Consider the following 21962-nt stretch of genomic DNA (forward strand, 5'->3'; position numbering starts at 1 on the left):
TCTGTCACCAGAATGACTCTTTGTTCTAAGTTTCTTTTGCCCATCTCAATGCCTCTAATTGCAGTTGAGTGACATACTTGAGAAAAGACACAGGGTGGAACTCTAATGTGATGCACCTCTAGTTACTGTGTTTCCTAAATTCCACGTGTGTAACAGAGTTGTCAGTAATATATAACATCAGTTGCTTACGTGTAAATCTGCTGATAGCCAAAGAGGGAAATAGATTAAAAAACAGTCCCAACCCTTAAGAACCAGAAACCACCTCACCTACTGAAGTCATTCAATAGGAGGAGTCATGAATTGCAGAAGCTTGAGCACAGCTTTGCTTTCTGCTTCCTAATCTACATGTCACTTCATCAGTGGCATTCAGTTAGGTTAGAACGCTAGCACGCTATAAGGAAAGACTTTATTTGCCACTTGCCTGTGGATATTACATATTGCTTTTCTCCATTTCCATATGCTGAGATTGTGTTTATTCATCTGTTTGATATACTGGGTGGAATCAGGTAAGAACCATTCCCTTATTCTTTGTGGTGTAGTCTCGTGGCATAAAAAAAATTACTACCCCTTTATTTAAATTGGCCAAAAGATTAAACCTTGTGAATTATGCCTAATGGAGCATAAGACAAATAGTAACAGGAATTTGATCACTTTGAAATTGAGACATAGGTTTTAATTTTAAAGTAAATAGAACAAAGCCTGATACTTTATCTCTGGCTGTACTTTGCACAGAGACACACTCAGGTATGTGCACTTTGTACAAAGTAAAGAGGTAATTGTGAAATAGTTTTAACATTAACGTAAGCTTATTGTGTATTGTTGATTTGATAGTTTGAGAGGTTTTCCGGTTATGAGTTAGGCTTTAAATAGTAAAATTTAGTTACAAAAAAAGTCAGTGTGTACTTAAGATTTTCCCCTTTTTAACCACAGAAGATACAACAGTCATAAATGTACACAGGGAAGTTAAAATCGTATATTGACTCAGTTAGACTGCATATGTAACTGCCCAACACCTAACGGTATGTTCTGACTGTACAGAAAAGTGTATGTGAGTCCTCCCACAAGCGTGTGCAAAGGGCAGCTGGGTATTCCTTCCAGTAATCAATCAGAAATAGGAGGTTGAGAAACCTTCCCTTGATAACTCCTCACTGAACAATTCAAATTATTCAATCTATTTATAGTACTTACTAATTCCACACTACATTTCTTTTTTTTTCCTCTATTTACTTTTCAAAGGATAACTGCTGTCATGTCACAGCCATAAGTAAACGAGTTGTTTCCCTTTCACATTTCCCAGCTGGTAAATAGATTTCATCAGTTATAATAATTTCCTTGTGATAGATTTCTCACTCTGGAACAGACTGTGTCTCTGTTTTATGTCACCATCATTCCACTGACTTTAGAAAAATTAATTCTCATTTCTGCCAGTCAAATGATAAGAAATCAAAACATAAACTGATATGGAGGAACACTTAAACATTTACAGTATCTTAGCATGAATCTTTTCTATATTAGAAATGTAGAAGTGAATTATAAGAATCAGTGATTAAGCTTGGATTTAACAACAATATTAGGCAAAAATTGAAGTGTTTCATGTCGTAGCTTTGAATCTGAATAGCGAAAATGTAATCAAGTGGCTGTTTATTATCATTTAGCTTTGTATATGACATTTGGGTAATAGAATTTCTATTCTAGTTTTATTGTCATATATCAGTATATGAAAACTAGAGATTAAATGTGACACATTCTATTAGCATCTCAGTATCATGTCACATGTATGACATTTTACCAGGTTCTTGAATAATGTTTTCATTAAATTCAAGTCAACTGCAGCTGAACAGCTCCTTAATTTCAGAACTACTTATTGGGTAAGTCTCAGCAATAAAACTGAGTTGACTTCCTGTATCACTAGTTAGTTAATAACCTGTCTGGTAATCACAGTGAAAGTTACTTACACTATTCAGTATCTAAATGAGGATAACTGCGATATTTATTTTGAAATATAAATAACTAACTTTTCCCACATGTAATAATTGTAGCTATTGTCATCTACGATAGGCAGATGATATGCATGAAACTTTGGGTGATTTGAGACAGGAAGTTTCGAGACATTTGTAACACTCTGTAACTTCAACCCTGCTCTGTTTTGCAAATACCGATTATTTTTTGTGATGTCCAGTCCAGAAGTAACTTGTCTAGTCATTGCAGATACATGGTTTGACCTAGAGGTGATTGGTCTAGTTCCCTAAGTGAATTAGTGTCTTTACCATGTCTTTGCTACATCTTAAGTACTGTAATTCACACTGTTTAGCTTTGTTTATGTCTGAACTGTAGTATCAACTAAATCTTTCAGATACTTTGTAACCACCCAGAACTTGCCCTTGGCAGCTTTAGAAACCAGTGAGGTCTCTCTGTCCATCTCGGATGTATAAATGTGGTGGATTTGGTTCTGCCTGCTAGCCGGTTGCTGGGAAAATAAGAGCTAGAACTGCTTCTATAACTCAAAAATTCTGAGAAATTCAGGTTACTTTTTAAATTATTTTTTAAAGAACTGAGTAGACACAATTCCTCTTCCTACTTTTGCTTTCTAGAAGTCGACTGATTCCTGTTTCACAAAGTTGTTAACGACAGGAAAATTGAGAAAGGTGCCATCAAATATCATACAAAAGCCTTGTGTAAAGTACCATAGCCCACTGGAAGTCAAGAGGTGGGCCCAAATTTCTTTGGCTGTAAGCCAGCTAGCACAACACTGAAGGTGAAGAAGCCATATGGAAGAACTGTGACAGGCATCAACCTTGTGCCCAGAATCCTAACGTGGCTCATTCACAGGATATGATCTCAGCAGGCAAAGGATACTTTTTTAAGCATTAACTTCTGGTTTGGATAAGCTTACAGGAAAAAAAAAAAAAAAAAGGTCTTTTTAGGCTCCTTTGAAAATCTCCATCCTCTTGTTGATCCTGACTGATCTACAGTTTAACCTTGTATACCATAACTGTCTGATAACAGAAATGCTAAATACTATGTTTTTTCTTGTGCCATCATGTACATTGGCTTCACAGATTCTTATTTTTTCAAACTCAGGACAGGATCCTTTGTTTTTTTCTTTCTTTGTTCTTTGCTAAGGGTGTCCTTATAGTGATCCAAAACTAGGGAAGGGTTCTGGGTCATCCCATACCATCAGGCTACTGCTTCTTATTACTAGATCAAACAACAAGGCCTAAGAATTGGCAACATTGACACCCTGTCCAAAAGAGGAAGAAAGTCACAACAGTCTTTCTGTTTATACAACACACACTAGTTGTGAAAAAATTCTGACAGCCTAACTTTGGTGGTTAAGCAAAGGATTTCACCAATGCTGACTACTAATTTGTATTTGTTATGGAGAAAATATATTGTTAAGGAGCAATTAGAAAAGTTAATTTTGTATTTGGAGGGTTCAGAGGAGCATAGTGGGGGTTGCAGTGTCATTAGTTAAACTGTCGCTCTTTGTTGTTTAGTGCACGTTCTGGTACCTCATTCCAAAGTTCTACAGTGAAGAAAATGGGAGTTCTTCACTTTTAGTGGAAAAATGTGGAAAGAAAAGTGAAGAGGTAATATTTCAGGTGGTCTAACTCATCAAATGACTGTCTAACATTTTCATCTTTTTCAGATGAAGAGAAAAAATGTCCTGAATTTACAGATCTTAATATAGGCAATGCTTTGTCTGGAACGGAACTCCGAGTCCAGCTACTGCTATACACAAGGGAAAATCCAGATTGTTCTGAGAGACTCATTGAACACAATGTTACAGCATCTGAGTACCTTAATACCTCCAAGAAAATTGTCTTTGTTATTCATGGCTTCAGACCAACAGGATCTCCACCGGTATGGCTAGGTGACATGAAGGAGCTTTTACTGTCTTCAGAGGATATTAATCTCATCATAGTTGATTGGAATCGTGGTGCTACAACTGTGAATTATGTAACTGCTGTTGAAAACTGCAGAAAAGTTGCAGAAATACTGAAGAACTACGTTGACCAGATGTTGGTAAGGCAGAGAGTTGCATCTGTTCTGAATAAGTTTAAATAACATGGTTTGAGTGGGAATGGATACTTAAAATATATCTAAAGAGAAGTCCACTGAACAATATCAAATGACATTTCTTTACTAGAGTATTTACTAACCTGGCATGCAGTTATTACTACATATATTTAACTTTGCCTGAGTTCTTATTTCCCTTTCACTGAAGAATGCCTGAGAGGGCATCTGGTTTCTTTAGTCAGCTGGAAGTTTTAGGTCTTCTGGAAAGAGTGAATGCACCAGTGTGGGGATGAAATGAGAGATGCTCAAATAGTATGCAACATTAATATTTTAAAAAGGCATTGCACTACTCTTTTTACTATTAAACTATTATAATTAAAGTCTTTAAATTAAAAAGGAATCACTGACAGAGATATAAATAGTTGTTCCAAAATGATATAAACTTGATTCTAGCGGTAGTTGCTGAAACAGTTGTTGATGCTAGTGTTCTTAACTGAGCTTTAGATTTATTGCTTAATCAAGTGAACAAAACATGTTATTATCTCATTGATGCCATTGTTAGATTTATCACTTGATTTTTATTCTCACCACTTCTTTCCCCAGCCTTTCTCAGAAATTTTGAATGCTGTGCAGTAAGAAAATATTAATGTGAAATTTGAGTAAAAAAAACAGAATTTTGAGAAAGGCTGAGGTGAAAGAAGAGAAAGCCTGTCAGAATGTCTCCTCTGGGTCTAGATATAGTGATAACAATTTGTAATTATGACAGTAAATTTATTGTTATTGAATAGAAAAATAAAATAAGACTATAAGAATAGTCTACAGAGTGGGTTAAAAAGGTGTATTTTGCAAATATCTTGGTGCAGAGTTTTGACTAATTGATGGTTACAGATCTGCCTGACAAATCAATGACATCAGGGCATGTTTGGGCTGATCTTGTGTGAGTCATTAATGTGGTGGTGATGGGGTATGTTCTGTTCCACAGCTATCAGTTTAATATTTGCAAGCTGTTGTGAGACAACTGTTAATTCATTTTGAGACACATTAATATGTCAAATCCTACATATCATCCCATCACTTTGCAGAGATTCCAAGAGGTCTTCTGATACTGTTTCAGAGTTCTTCAGTAGTTTTTTTTTTTTTTTTTTTTAAATGCTTCTTGCTTGGTAGAATGGGCATCTTAAGGCTTTCCTGCAGGTGTTCATTTGGCAACATTATTTAGCAGTTCTATGGCATAAGTCTTTCTTAATGATATTATGGTTTTTATTTTATTGTAAGGATAAGGCAGGGGAAGAATTTCTTTTCTTAGTTCATAGTTTTGGTTCATCTTTCTCTGTATCTGGTAAATGTCTTCCTCTTCCCTCTCCTGCTTCCCTTCTAACAAGTGTGACATTTCAGAAGAAATGTGACTCAAGCTTCCTTTTTGTATTTTTCTTTTCAAACAATTTCATGATTACTACACTGTTTCACTAGTACAGAATGGCAAACTGAAAAGTACTTTGCAATTTCCATTTGTTTTTAAAGTTAGAAAGTTAGAGAAACAACTTAGAGTACTGACAAAAAGTGAAAAGTAAATCCATCTACTGATGTCTGTTCTGTTAACTGTGTGTGGTTATGGCTTTGTTTTCTTTTTCCCTGATAGGTGGATGGAATCTCTCTTGACTCTGTGTATATGATTGGAGTTAGTCTTGGGGCTCATATAGCTGGTTTTGTTGGCCAGAAGTATAATGGCAAACTTGGCAGAATTACAGGTAAGGCTTTTAATCCTAATACACATGTTCTAATGTACGTTGCATTGTTCTCGTAGCTGCGAATCACATAGATGCTAGCACTGAAATATTGACAAATGAGAACTGGCTTTTTAGTAACATACATGTGGAAAAATGTATCCCTGATAGAAGTTCAGAAAATTGTGGAAGTCTACCTTCAGGACATAAATTACAGCTGAAATTTTCCAACCTGTTTACCTCTGGTCTCTCAAATGAAAATTGAATGCTACATCCAAATGCCACTTAAGTTAAATGATATACTACCTGAGTTTCTGCCTAGTTGATGAAGCAAGTCATGTCTCTCTGAAGGGAAGTTCAAAAGCTCTTGGTCAGACCACAGGAATCAGGCATAAAGATTTAGTTTCAGTTTGAGATAACTGAACATGAGGTAGTACTTAGTACGTTGGGCTATCTCATACTGGGAGCTTGGATCAGGTGTGCAACCTGCGTAGGGATACTGAAAATTTTGCCTCATACTCGTTGCATCATCAGAATTGCCATCTACAGGAGTGGCGCATACATTGAACACTGGAGTACCCTCATATGGGTACACCTTTCAGGACTGCACAAAGTTAATTTTAGATGCTGGTTCCTAGGGCAGAACCCACAGTGCTGATTTGAGTGCACAAGCTCCAAATACTTCTTGTGGTGAAAGAGCAAAACTCACTGTGTCTAGCTTGTTGAGAAGGAAGTTGAATAAGCTAACTATCAGAAAAGGTGCTAAGAAAAGAAGAGACTGTTGGATCCTGGTGGTGTTTAGGATTTAAGAGAGCAGCTGTTTTCAAGCTGAAAGGAGGCAGTCACCTCTCCTTGAAATTCATAGCTCCAAACCTTCTCTACAGAGTACTTGAGTAATTTTTTTCCCCAAACGTAAGAGGAGCCAGAAGCCAGCCTTAAGAACGGGAATTAGAGACTCCTCCCCTTTTTGTACAGTAATCTGAAAGTCAGGACATTTTCTAAGGGTGTGATAGGCCGCAGCTATATTCCTTTCATTAAGAATACTCATTTCCACTTTACACAATTCCCTAGAGTTTGTTGGCATCACTGGTTGGGGACAGTCTTGATTGCAATGTTAGGCTAGAAGGTCTGTGTTTTCGCTGTACAATAACTGGGAGCTAGGAGATCCATGTAACTTCTGAACTCACATGCTCACAGATAAATGGACTTATATGAAATGTTTCAAACATGTTCTTTTAATTACAGATATCTATGAAAAAAGGCAAAGATTGAGTAGTCCAAGCATGCAAAGCTCATAACCTCTTCTGTGACTGTTTTGATACATTTTCTCTCAAGCAAGTTGAGCCCATGGCCCAGACTGATGTTGGGAAAATGAGATGTTAAAAGAAAAAAAAAAAATTTTTTTTCTTCTTCTTCACTGTTTGGATGTTTTAGAAATATAAAACTCATTAGTGGACTAAAACAATTACCTTTGTTACCTGGGGGTACTATCAATGATGAATGTGTATTCCTGGCATTCTACAATTCTATGTGGTAGTTTGGGTCTTGATTATCTGGGTCTTGAGAGAGAACCTTCCTAGACTAGTTCTTAAAGCACATCTGCCAGATAAATTTGGGTCATCTAAGGTCATACGCTGTCCCTGTCTTTCCGTCAGAATGCAATTAGAAGTCAGTTAAGTGTAGGAATATGTTTTGCCCTGACAGTTACATTTTCCATCTTTGCTGCTTTTTTTTTTTTTTTCCCTCTTTGTCTATGCTTTTGTTGTCAAGAAAATAGGAGCAGAGCAAACCTCAGCTAACAAGTTTGCTTTCCTGTGAAGGACAGAAATTACCATCTTGAAAATTATTAGGCTTCAGAGATACACAACAATAATTCTCTGTCCTTAAAATGAATGAGAATATGCAGTGTTTATACTTCAAATACTTTGCCACCCAAATCCCCTCCTCCTTGATATAAGGTGCTTTTTATCTATTTCAGTTGTAATCTCTTTCGTCATAGTTGAATTTTGATTTGAGTATAAGATTTCCAAACCTCCTTCAGGTGAAAATGTGGTTGAAAACTAGTATTTCACTTAGTTGTATATAACAATTGTTTTTCTATAAGTAATTCCAACACCAAGTGATAAAATGATTGAGGCATGTTTGAAATTGTCTCCATCCAAGATGTCTTCATCCTGTGTTCTGGTGGTGAGAGTAGTTACATCGTGCATTTCATTTTTATGAAGTACATAATAGGTATGGTATTTTCTGGGGAAAAGGACAGAATTAATTCTCCTGATTCAATCCCTAATGCTTACAATCCATCTGGAGAACTGGGAGATGAGCACAAGTAATTAGGAAGAGAGAGAAATTCAAAGATAAAGGTTGATCAGTCTTGTGTTAGGAACCCTTGCTTTGCTTAACAAGTTGAAGAATGGAAACTTGAGACGAATTGTGCTCATTTTTGTTTTGATTATTATCCCAGGAAAATTAAGAGTCATTGATGAATAATGTTCAAATGTCTATCTTGTATGTATCTGTAGAGACAGACCCCAGGATTTGTAATGCTAGTGTTATTTTCATTTAGGTCTTGATCCAGCAGGCCCTTTGTTCACTCGAGAACCGCCAGAGGGGAGACTGGATTGTACTGATGCACAATTTGTTGATGTAATCCATTCAGATACTGATGGTAATGACATAACCTTAACTTTCTTACTTCAACTTGAGGAAAGGCAGGAAGCCAAAAGAAAAGGGATAAGCTATTTCAGTAACATCCAGATAGTGCTGCAGAAGTATATTTTGTGTCAAGTGGATTCCTGTGCTGTTGCTTTCTAACAATGTCTATACTTTTGAAATCAAAATGTATGTTATTTTGCCTATTCACAAATAAACTGAAATTTAACTTTGCTAATGATTTAAGCAATGATGGGCTGTTTTGTTCAGTTGTGACATGAGTAGCCTTGTTATTGAGTGAGAGAAGTTTTATGACTGAACCTGAAAGTATTGAAATAACTTATGTCCAACAGCTAGCTGAAGGCATATGTAGATAACCATATAGTCATGAGTCCTTTAAGGTCACACAAAAGTAGCAATTACACCACTGTCATTTATGTCTTGTTTGCTATAGTAGATTTCTTCTGAATATGAACAAAACAAGTCAGCATATTAAATAAAGTCAGCCTATTGAAATAATTTATGATACTGCTATTGCAAAATAGTTCAGCATAAACATCATTTTGCTGTTCTAGTGTGTATGAACAGAGAGGTTGTAAGCACATCATTATCACTGAATTAGGCCCTTCTGAGACAGCCAGTCTCAACTGTATCACATTAGTACACGACAGATCCACTGCTTAAAATTCTAAATCATGTCACTGTAAGGTTAAAATTAAGAATGTTGTAAAATCTGCTTCATTCATACTATAATCTGGTTTATTTTTTTTCTCAAAACCATAAGTAAACCTTTCAAACCTACCACGCTTGTCCCATTATTTGTATAGTTTCATATCAGTTTCTTTAATAATATTAAAACTGAAGCATTTTATGACAAAAATTTATATGTGAAGCTGTAAAATACCAATTTTTGTAATCTTCAAATTAAGTGAATAAAGATAATGTGTGGTAAAAAGGAAGGTAGGTCAGACTGAGCTAATTCATAGTCATGGTCTTTCATAGGATAGATACAGATTTTTCTACTTTGTTATACTGCTTATATTAGTGTATCTCAGAATACAATATCGTGCAAAAAATGGAAAATCTTACTCTAATGAAAATTACATTGGGAAAGAATTTTGTTTGATGGGGAGAACATGAATTTCATAAATTTCTTTGTGCAAATAATGTCTCAGCTACAGCACTGAATAGTTGCTTCTGTTCTTTCCTTTTTCTTTTGTGGCAGTAGGAATCTTACACAAATTTGTATACATTTGTGTACAGCATTTTACATGTGTATAATTTTCTTGAAAATTATTTTATTATAATTATGTATTTTAACTCGTAACATGACTCCCATTTACAGAATAAAAGAACAGTATAATTGGAAAAAATTTTCTTTAAGACCTCCACTTTATTTTGTAATGAATGTAATGATAAATAATTGACTGCATAATTCTGTTTATGTTTTTTTGATTCATGATGTTTTTACTTTAGCATTAGGTTTCAAGAAACCTTTAGGAACCATTGATTTCTATCCAAATGGAGGAATGGATCAGCCTGGTTGCCCACAAACAGTATTCAGTGGTAAATAAAAATGTGTTCAATAAATAAGAGTTTTAGATCAAATCAGATAAGGTTAAATTGACTTCAGTGGAACATATTTGCACATATTTGGTAATATGGGAGCTGAGGACCTTGTATTCTTTCTTTTCCATCCCCACTCAGCAAATGAGAAATAACAAAGATATTTGAATCTTTTCTTAAAATAACAATCCATAACATTATTATTGTTGTGATGGAATTGTATTATTATATTATAATCTGCATGTAGTGATAATTATGTGCTTATATGTGGCTAGGCTTTATTATGTGTTTATATATGCCTAGGCATGGGGGAAGGTGTTTGTGTCCAGGTGATTTGGACAGGATCGCTTGCATATGACATGGAAGGCAAGGCTTTCAAGTCTTCACTGTGTCTCAGGTTCCTCTTGGTTGGCAGTCATGAACTAGGATTTGGACAGGTTTTTTAGGCTCTTGGATTAAAACAGTTTTATGACATGATCTTTTGCAGCAAAATTTTGCTTATTTCAACCTCCATAAAACTTAGGCAATGTTGCTGCCCATTGTTTTGTTTACTCTTTTTGGATACAATTATGTCTGTCTATGTTTCTGTTACTAATCTGCACAGTGCTGCTACAAATTAGAGATGCTGCAAAAGCATAGGACTTCCACTTGTGTGTCTGTGAGTTAGGGAGAATCCCTTAAGACTTGGGATCATCTTTATCTGTACAGTTCTCATAGTTTGTTTTGCTAGGAGAGGAAGGAATCTATTATCCCAAAAAACTAAGGAGAAGAATCTCTGAAGTATTCCTCACAGTAATTTTTCTGCCAAAATGTTCTGCACTGGATGCAACAAGGCAAATTTTAACTCAGACTTATGCCTTATAATAAAAAAATTCTGTATATTTGTTAGGATTTAATAGACTATTTCTTGCACATAAAGCCCTGTAGACTTTTCTCTGTACCTGTAATATTCAAAATAGTCTTCAAATTCTTCTTCTTGTGTGTGTGCATCCATTTTTTACACTTGGTGTTCAGAGAATAAAAGCATGGCTAACTAAGAATGGCTTAGGTAAATGAGATTTGATAACACCTTTTCTTTCATGAAGGAAAAGGATTACATATTCTTCGTATATTTCCATTTTTCTTTCCTGAAGGACTTAATTATTTTAAGTGCGACCATCAAAGATCTGTCTTCCTCTTCTTATCATCTCTGAAAAGAAGGTGCAACATAATAACATATCCTTGTGATTCTTACTTGGATTACAAGAGAGGAAAATGTGTTGATTGTGAAGCTTTCCAGCCAATGTCCTGTCCAGTACTGGGTAAGCATTATGATATCTGTTCTGGTCTGTCTGAGATTTTGTGGGAAATCCAGACTAGCTCTTTCTGGGGCTACTCCAGAGATTTGTATTTTTGTGTTAATGGATCTGTAGAGATTGTTCACGTGCAGAGCTGCATGCTGTTTAAAGTAGTTTAAAGTTTATGGCTTTGTCTGCTTTATAGTTATCTGTTATACACTGGTGCTGAGTGTTCCTAATCTTTGATCACTATGCTTTTCAGTCTGAAATGGATTCACAGTGTATTTCCTTTCTGCAGAGAAACTGCTTCTACTTAGGCTTTCACTTTGGGCTTTCACAATCTGTTATAATCTCTAGAGCACCTCTGTTTTTTTTTTAAGAGTAACAATGTTTGTAGCAACTTCATGGTTTCTTTGGCTCTTCTTTGGGAATCAAGCTTTTATTTGGAGGGGGTTTATATTTCTTTGGTGGTTTATTGCCTTTAGAGAAGATCTGGATACCGTTGGAAAAGAGCTACAGTAGTGTGAACATTTCCTAGTTGGCAGGGTTTTCTTAAGAATTAAATTTTACAAGTATTTAATTAAGTTTCAATTTGTATCTTGTCTTTTTTACATCCTTATATTGGGATGTACACCCTATATTTTTTAGGTCAGGTTTGAAGAAAAAGCATAGATAGACAGATCTGTATGCTATTTTATAATAAAACCCAATCATATTGGGGCCTTACAGTAGGGGAGAAAGACTCCAAAACTTCCCCAGCATGATTATTAGACACGCTTGAATGCTGCACTTACACAGAACGCCTGAGCTAGAGGGGCAGAAATATGTGACCAGCCAGCTGCCACTTTTTTTTTTTTTTTTTTTAATAACCATAAGATCTATAAGGAAGTGGCAGGCAGCTGAATCTGGGAACTGAGAGAAGAAGCAACATACTTATACTGCAAGCTTTCCTTCTTGTTGCCTTGCAGTGGCAGCTCTGTAGCCTGGAACTAGCCCTTGTTGTCCAATCTAGGTAAAGAAATCAAGAGGGAGAGAATAGGATCCAGCCATTTTAGAAAAAAGGACTGTTATCAAGCCACAAAGACAATAAGCATAGAATTGTATAAAGCAAAAGTTCTTTCTACAATACATCCATAAGCTTAGGAGGTTAACAGAATATCTAACATTTTATTAAATAATATCCACAATTATAGACTAAAGGGTTTAAAAATATTTCCTTTAATCATTAAAAAAATAAAGGAAGAAATTTTACCTAATGTGAAGCTGTCCTGTAATTGTTCTCTGCAAATATGTTGGCTACTTTTTTGGGTTTATTTTTATTACCTCTGCAGGATTTTATGAGCACGATTTTTGGGAGTTAGTACTCTAGACTAAATAGGTTCTAACTCTTACATTATGAAAATTTCAGTGATACTAATACATTAAAAGAATTAAATACTTGCATACTATATTCTATTATACTAAGGGTATTCATGCATTTTCCAAGTCAATTTACTTTCTGAAAGAACATTTAAGAAAATTAAAGCCAAATCTGTCGCTTTGCGTGAGTTTCTTTTATGTAATTATATGTGTATCATGATTTTGCTAGATATCTGAATGAAGTATTTAAACTATGGATTTCAGGTTATTATGCTGATAGATGGAAAAAGCTGTTAATCCCAAAGAGTTCACCAACAAAAGCTTATTTTGATACCTCGGACCAAGACCCATTCTGCAGTGAGTGACTGAATACATACATAGCACACTCTTTATGAAATGTTATGGCTGTTATTTGTTAGCTGATTTGGAGTGAAAACATGTTAAAAGTAGAAAGTTATTGATAGCTGCTGTGTAAAATAGTGTAGTAAACCATGAGCTATGTGTCAGTTCACAGACTGGAGGAAGAATAAGAATGATTGTGGCAAAAGAGAAACGTGAATTTAAAAGTAATAGGATGGACTGCCAACAGGAATAAGAAAGCCAGAAAATGGGAATCAAGTGACAGGGAAAAAGCTGGACTGAAAGAACCTGCTTAGATGGGATCATTGCTGCCATTTTCAGAGAGCAAAAATGGGAAGTGAGATGGCCCTGGGTGGGAGACAAAAAGGAGACACCTCTGTGTTCCACCTCAGGAGGAGAGCGCCCTACAGTCAACTAAAGCTACTCCAGCTTTGAAAAGGCCATGTCTCTCTAGGAGTAAAATAGTGGAGGGAAAACTTAGCTGACTGTTTCAGGGTTATACTCTATGGAAATGAATCCTTATGGCATGGGCTTTAGCTGCAGCACTTTAGATATCTACCTATCCATGTAGAGGTCCAGTTTAGATTCTCACACAATTTCTGTTTTTATTAACAGTCTTTACCACTATAAGCAAATGTTAGCACACTCTTCTTATGGGTTATGTTTAATGTTCTTGGATTTGGGATATGGGGATAGGCTTACAGGGAATTAAACTGAAAACAAGTTTTCACATTATCTTTTTCCATTGTCTTGGCAAGTTTTGTGACCAGGGACTGAATATCTCTTTTTATAGTGGTTAACTTGCTTACTTATCTCACTGTTTCCTCCAAAGGTCCAAGGAGAGGTTAATGAAGATGTGATGGGTTTTACATAAAATAACTCCTATTCCCAGTGGTCTTTCATCTCAATCAAAACCCGCTACCACTGTTCTCCCCTGCTGCTGTGTGCTTGGGCTTTGCTCTTCTGTGGTCTCAAGGCTGCACAGGCTGCTGTGTCTGTCTCCTCATTCATTCTCCAGCAGAAAAGTATGGCTTTGTTTCCACTCTCACACATATTAAAATCTGGGCACTCATCAAAAATTCAACCAGGCAGAATCCTGATGATAGAAAGAGAACATCGCAGAGGGAAAAGGTTATGTATAGTATTCTGAGACAGGTGTGGTAGAAGAGAGAAAAGAAGGGGAAAAATATTATCAAACATAAGAGAAGGCACATGGAAAGAAATAAGAAACATTGTAATGGCAGCATAAATTTAAGGGAAAATATGTAAAATAAAGAAGAAAAATGAGTCTACTAAACCAGTCTGAAAAAGAGGGTATTTATTAACTAAAGCCTTATTTTAATCCTTAGATATTTGAAAATATGAGGAAATAGAAATAAACTAGAAGTGCTAAAACTAAGTGAAACTGTAAAACTGAGCAGGACAAGTTTTTCATATGAGAAGAGGCTTGGTCTTTAAGGAGAGAATGTTAAAAAGCAACATGCCAAAAAAAAAAAAAAGTTTGAATTGGCTTCCTTACTTTGGGAGTAGTAAAGTTGTGTTTCCTCTGGGTAGCCGTGGCACAGTTGCTGTACTGGCGATGGCTATAGAATTGTGGTAGAAGGCCAGGGCAGGGTTTCTGAAGGCACAGTGGAGCAGGTCAGCTCCATGCCTGTGCACGGGGGGTGCCATCCCCAGGTACCCAGACTGTTTTCCTGAGGCCGTGGGCCCTCCAGGGGAGGGGAAAGCAATCAGATCCCTGTCCTGTTCCTCGAACTTCCCCATGCAGTTTGTCTAGTATCCACACAGAGGTTTTGGCAGGTTGACTTCTCTGAGGGAAGGGTGCCTGGAGGACCTGTGATGCTGAACCCGTTCAGGCTGGGCAAGCAGGGCATGGGATTAATGCCTCCCTTCAGCTTTTACCACCTGGCCAATCTGCTCACCTATCTACGTGCCCACTTTGCCTATACAAAAAGCTCGTGCCAATGCTGCTCCTCCTCTCTCCCTGCCAATGCACCACAGGTGTTTTCTGGACATGTCACTTCTGTGGGTAATGTGATAGTGTTGCCACACTAATAGCTCAGATAGCCACTCTTTGCAGAGCTTGCCAAAACCTGAAGGTGCTAGTTAGGGCTTAATTTTTATTTTTTTCCTTAGGCAGGTCAAACTCTTCATGCTAATTCTGATGGTAGCTTTCTGATGCAAATCCTTTCCATGTAAGAACTGGAGCAAATGATACATTAATTACACAGAACTCCATGTACCCATTTGGTAGAAGCTAATTTTTGTCAGTAGCCTTCTTATTCTTCTTTAAGCTGGTGACATAGAAGTAAAGAGTTACCATTCCTATCATCAATTAATGAATAACAAGGGTGATAATAACAACTGCATCTTCTTGGGGTCATTCTTTAAATTCTTTTATTTCCTATTTATTTTTGCAGTGTATAACTACTTACTGGATATTACTACCTGGAATAAAAGCATTAGGAGAGGTTTCATTAAAGTTAAAATAACAGATTATTCTGGAAACACAGTGGAATCAGAGATAAATAGGTACGTTGTGCTTTGCCTCAAAATCTTCTTCATCACTTTATAAGACTACTTTTCTTAGTTTCCTAAACCTTTTAACCTGTTAATTTGTAAGTCAAAACAGTAGCATGAGATTGTTAAGACTTGGCCAAGGCTTCTTTGTCTGTATATGGCTCAGTGTCAGAGGCAGTGCTCCTCACGCTGAAATGATCCTCTCTCTGTTTATGAACTAGCACAGGTCCTTGCATGGTACTGGTTTGAATCCAGTTCTAGGTATTTTTGTTCTGAATGCTCAAAATCAATACAACTTGCAAGATTTCTGGTCTTAATAATAATGTTTAGCAATAATGAATATTACTCAGCTAACAAAACCCTGACTAGAAACAATATTTTTCTTTAGTGAAGCTTCAACATTTCAACGATATAAAAGAGTCAAAATACTAACCGGATTTTACCAAGACCTTGACAAAATATCAAAAGTTTCCTTGACCTTTTCTACGAAGACTTTAATAGGCCCAAAATACAAGCTTAGGGTTCTCCAGATGAGGCTGAAATCTCTTAATAATCCAGAAAGGTAAGTCTTTGTCATGTATCAAAGTTGTGTATCAGCTAAACTGCTCAGTATGTGTATTTCCCTCTATTGATTTTTCCTAATTGCTTATCCCTAAATGCATGAATATCCTTCTCATCCTACCTTGGATCAAACTTATAATGGGAAAGAGCTGCTCTGTTCATTAACATTTAGTGCATAGCACCCTTGTACATGTAGATGTCATGCTTGCTGCTTGTTATAGCAGGCTGCTGCTCCTGTCTGGTCACAGTGGATTTTCAAGGACCACTTACGCAGACCAGCATGACCTACACCTGGATGGTTAAGTTCTCTTCCAGAAGATAAATTTTATTAAGTACTTCTTGTCTGATTTAGTCATGTGTCCATACACAGCTTTTCACACTCGGATATAAAATGGAGCACTTCAGCTACTTCTGCAATTGGAATAGGTTTTTGGTCTTGTTGCTGAAGGTAAACATCTTCCAAGACCAAAACACAGTCTAATCTTGCCTACACTTAAAATGAAATCACCTGCATTTTTTTTGATAATTAAGTGACATTACTAAGCTTTTATTAATTATTTCTGGCTTTAAATACTTCAGCAGTATTGCCGTATGTTAATTTTTTAGATCTCCAGAGCTGTACCATAGCACTAGCAATTAAATTTTACATTTGTATCTTGTAAAAATAACATATTACATGGAATAATTAAGAAACATCTAGGAGTAGCAAGACTACTATATTTTAGAGTTGTTAAGTTTATTTGCTTCATGTGAATGGCAGATTCAACAAAGTCAGAATTTAAAATAAAACCTAATAATGGTTATCAAATAAGTAATGACTTAGAATAAGATTACAATACAAGTATCTTTAAATTCAGTATATTTTGTTAACTTGAGAAATAACATTTAAGGCTTTTTTAATTTGGTATACGATAATAGTCTAGTAGGAATTAGGTATGACACTTTGTAAAAGTTACTAAATCTTTTTAAATTAATCTACTATTTCATATTTACTGGGAAAGAGGAGATGGGTGGGAGATTTAGGAAGAAACAGAACACTTGGTAATCAAAAGAGTACCCCAGAATATATATGCATTAAACTTTATTAACTTGTTGAAAGCCTTAAGTCTCAAACTCTCAGGTGAACTGGCATGATTTTATTTAAAAGCATTTGGTGATGAGAGATAGTCAAAGCTCTAAATCATATTGCAATTTTTTTCCTCAACCCAGTGGTGATAATTCAGAAGACACATTTCATACAAGCCTTCAGGACTTTTTCAGATAATGATTTAGCAAATAAGGAATAGTTTCAGTGAACAGCTGTTACTGGTTTTGAATTTTCATTCCTGTTACTCTGACTCTTGTTAGTTTTAAAGATACACCTGATTTGTTTTAATATAGGATCCACTAAAGTCCTTTGTACAGAACCTCATCAGATGACAGTCATATAGTCACATTAAATACTTTTAGATAGCAATGGAAAATAGTGTATTGAATCAGCATGTGAAGGTAATTTAAATGCAGATGTTTCAACATTATTGGTTGGTATAATTATATAATCGCTCGTTGTAATTATAACTATACCTTATTTAGTTACATATAATTACAACAATTACTTGAATACAGGATAATCAACTAGAAACTACATTAAAAATATTTAAATGATTCATATAACAATGTAGTAGGTAAAAATCAGGGGACAGGTGCAGGGACAAAAAACAATAGGAGTCTTAGTCTCCCCGTATCTGGGTTAGTAGCAGACAGTGGGATTTTGGGAAATGTCACTGACAATTTTCTGCTGGGCTGGTCCATTATTCACACAGATGGTGTGTGAATGTGGGAGTGCTAAAAGGTACATATAATTTTCAGGCTCTTCTCTTGGTCTCTGAGATAAATTATTCCTGCTCACCCTTAAAATCATAAAGCTTTCCTAACTTGTGTGTGCTCAGGTGTCAGTTCACCTGAAAAGTTTTTGAACCTGTCAGTGAATTCAAACTCAATCGATAGGGAAGGTGAATGTGAATGTCTCAAAGATACTTAGCCCAGCCACCTTTGCTTTTTTCCACCTAAACAAGAACAAGAGTAATAAAAAAGAAGACCTTAATAATACCTCATCTGAACAAGAGAGTGGCATGCCTTTGCTTTTTAGTAGAAAGCAGAGAAGCCACACAAGGTGAGGGATTACGAAAGCCTCACCTAACAAATTATTTGTGTGTTTTGCTCCTTGATGGTGAACTGGAGAACCTACTCCTCGCTCAGGGTTACTCTCCCATAAGGCATTCCTGGTACTCAATAATCACTAGATGAGATGGATTGCTCTTCAGATAAGATACAATATGTGGGAACCATATGTTTTTACTTCTAGTACTCATCATTATGGCTTGTCTAAGTATTGTGGTTAGATAGAACCCTGCCCAGTGGCAACTGCTGTTAGAGAACTGGCTGTGCTAACACACTGTGCTGCTGTGTTGCAAATACTGTTGCAAATGTGCTAAAATACAGCAACATGTTGTTATGTGAGATATTGAAAGTCAACTCAGGAAATGGATGCATATAATAATCTTACATTGTTCTGGTTGCAAATTTGTCCTGTGAATTCTTTCACAGTCTTTCATAAGGATTTTTAAGATGCTGGCATTTTTTTGTGGTTTTATGCCTTTTTTTTTTTCTCCCTCTACAAAAATAATATAATAGTAAACCATTCAATTCAAATCAAAACAAATTGTGGATGAAGGACTAGATGAAATTCTATGCTTTGCATTATACAGAATACAAGAATTTGCCTTGGTCTTCTTAGTCATAAAATCTACTGTCTTAGCTTTGTGGGGACCTTAAAAGGCTTCAAATCCTTATATAGAAATCCGACAGTCCTTTCACATACAGACAGGTGGAGTCTTGCCTGGTTGGAAATCTCACACTAATGGGCAACAGCAGAAGTGTGTGGCGGGATTTCTTTCTCAGGCTATGTCCTTTAGCACTGTGTGCTACGTCCCAATCCAAAGTGGATTGTATTGTATAGCCACATCTGTGAGTTTAGAGCAATAAAGAATATAATTTTAAATAAAATAAGTATCATAGCTTGTATGCCCTCAGGGGTCCCATCAGAGGGCATGCTAGTCATTTGCCTGTTCAAACCAGCTCTCACCATCTATCTATAGCAGTGAATGGACAGCAGAGCTATGACCTGCCTCTGCCCTATAAGGCAGAGCATCTATGTTGGCCTCAGAAAGTAAGATTTTGTGTGTGTGTGTGACTCCCTTTGTGACCTCTGTATGTGTTCCTGTAGTATTATGAAGTTCTGAGTTTTCTAGGTGTTTAGACGACAAATTACTGTCTTGCATGAAACTTACTTATGCATGCTGTCATTGAAACTGAAAGAGTTAAAAGATACTATGATGTGGTTTTCTATTTTCCTCTGTGGAATGGAAGCAGGTAAGCTTTCATGCCTAGAGAACTCAAAATAAATTATTCAGGCCCAGTGTTAACAGGAATTGGGCTGTTCTCAGACCATTGTTCTAAAGAATTAATTTGAATGCAGATTAATAGCTTTAATAGATGAAATATTGCATGTTCTTATTTCAGAATGATGTGATACACTTCTTACTTATGCCACTTTGCACCATCCAGCTGATGTCCTGGTTGTTCACAGTCTGGCAAAGCTACTCTAGTGATGTGTAAAATAGGGTATAACCTTAGACAAGAAGACATTTCTTCTTGTCCTGACTACCATCTCTGAGAGGTGATAAATCCTGGAGGTTTAATAATTCAAATACTGAAATATTTTTCTATTAATGTTAACTTTTTTGTCGTGCACATTTTTTTTTCTTTTTCTACTTTTGTAGGCTGCATCTGTGCAGATATGATTTTGTACTGATGGAGAACATCGAACTGACCTTCAAACCTATCCCTTGCCCAGAGAGGGGTATGTGAAGAGAGAGCTTCTACTAACTTAATTTCTCTTACAGCAGTGACATTTTGATTATTCCTCAGGATAAAGACTGCAGTGAGACTGAAAATGAGATAAGTTAGATGTACTTTCAAGAGTCTACCTTGTAATATGCATTACTTGCTTTGTGTGCCTCAAGGTGAAATTAATGGAAAAGTTCAGATATCTATGTATTTGAGAAATTTGAATAAAGTAAATGTATCATAGTGTAGAACATGCAATGTTCTATTCATAATTATTTGTTATCAGTGAAGCGACTACTGAATTAAATATGAATTATCTGCATAATCCTGGCATATTATTTGTCAAGTTGTACATATATTTAATTATTTATTATTCACAATGGTTTTTACATGGAAACATAATTATGTCTACTAAATGAGTTTAATATGCTGCACATGTGATCTACAGATCTAATACACAGCAGTTTTCTGTGCTGCATTCATTGGATAATTCACATTTTCTCATTATATAATGTCTCAGTCTGAGAATCGGAACAAGAAGATTTGTGAGCACATATGTAAATTTGCTATTTAAATCAATTATCTTTATGCTCATCGTAGATGAGTATTATTGCAACCATTCATATATTTTTTGTATTAAAACTATGGACAGGGCAGGAATGTTTCAGATATGAAGTAATTCTGAAGTCTGTTCTGAAGACAATGACTTAAAGATGAAATAAATGCATTTTCATTCTCTTTCTATTTGGGCCTCTTGGAATTAGAGCTGTTTCTTAGTTTGAGATTGATGTCAGCTTTTCACTTATTGAAATATGAGCAGGAAAAAGCCCTACATAAAGATTTCCTCCTCCAGTTCAGGAAGAGGTTTTCCAGTGCTATACTGCCTTTCCTGATGGTACTGATTGAAGATCAGATTTGTGGATTTTTCTTCTTTAAGGTTGTTTTAAGTATTTAACCCTGGTTTCTCATGTAAATGTGTCCTATGCACATTATCCTTTTCCTTCCTTTCCTATGCCCCTGCTGTCCCTGATAGTAATACTCGGTTGAACCTATTAACAAATTTCATCTGAATGTCAATGGAATGTGATGTCCAAAACTTATGAATTGTAAATTTTATTGAAAGTCAACAGCTGGGATAAAAGGAAAATGGAAGATAGTGTCCTAAGGAAGGGAAAGCAAGTTATGACCTCGCCCTTTTCATTGTAAGAGGCAGCTCGAGCATACTGGTCAGTATGTGCAAAGCTCTGAACCAGCTGTTGCACATGCTTTTCCCTGTCTAGATACACCAAAAAATTACAGAACTGTGGACAGAGTTGGTCATGGGCTGACTTTTTTTTTTTAATTATTTATTCTATAGAAATGGTAATTACATTACCGTAGGATTTCTTGGGTGATATCTTACTCAGCTTTAGCATTGTTTCTTTCCTCTGAGGGACTCATTAGGAGATACACAGGAAAAGACATTTTTGTCTGCTTATATGCATATGTATGGAGGAGTAGTGTTTGTTGTTTTTTTTTTTTTTTTTTTTATTTCTCCTCCTCCCCTTTTTTTAAAAAAACCTGCCATTATTCTGCTTGTTTTCATTCTGCAGGGTTTTTTTCAGCCTTGCTTGCATCAACCCTAGTTTCCCCTCTCCAGGTCTCTGAACCTCCTTTCTTTCATTACCTTGCCTCTAAATACCTGTTTCTTATATCACTTTAAAAAAGCATAGAGACCCAAGAGTAAATTTCAAAGTCTTGAACTAGAATCTTTCAATGTGTGACACAGATGTTCAGACATAGAAATATATCAGATGGTCCCTTAAGTTTCCTTTCAATGTTGCTTTCTACAACTTCTCGGGAGCTTTTTTAATATCTTTTTTATGTTTTATATTCTTGCTTTTTTTTTCATTGATTTTATGTCCTGCTGAGAAGAACTGAAGTACAGAGGTATGGATATGATTTTTGACTATGAACTTCTATTTTGCTTGAGATATTCAATTGCAAGTTAATATCTGGAAAAAAATAATGAAATTGTATTAGCTCTAAATTGTCA

General features: G+C 35.9%; 1 protein-coding gene across 1 annotated transcript; it reads left to right on the forward strand.

Annotated features, from left to right (window-relative positions):
• The first annotated feature begins 361 nt into the window (after window positions 1–361).
• Window positions 362–20453, forward strand: LIPI (lipase I). Its single transcript, XM_042788807.1, has 10 exons — window positions 362–506; window positions 3650–4026; window positions 5660–5768; window positions 8311–8412; window positions 9873–9962; window positions 11096–11263; window positions 12863–12955; window positions 15379–15490; window positions 15867–16040; window positions 19861–20453. Exons 1-10 carry the CDS (start codon window positions 458–460, stop codon window positions 19946–19948), a joined length of 1362 nt encoding a protein of 453 aa, XP_042644741.1. The 5' UTR covers window positions 362–457; the 3' UTR covers window positions 19949–20453.
• Window positions 20454–21962: the final 1509 nt, after the last annotated feature.

The sequence above is a fragment of the Tyto alba genome, unplaced genomic scaffold (genome assembly GCF_018691265.1).
Source record: "Tyto alba isolate M040663 unplaced genomic scaffold, T.alba_DEE_v4.0 Super-Scaffold_14, whole genome shotgun sequence".
In the NCBI taxonomy this organism is placed as follows: Eukaryota; Metazoa; Chordata; class Aves; order Strigiformes; family Tytonidae; genus Tyto; species Tyto alba.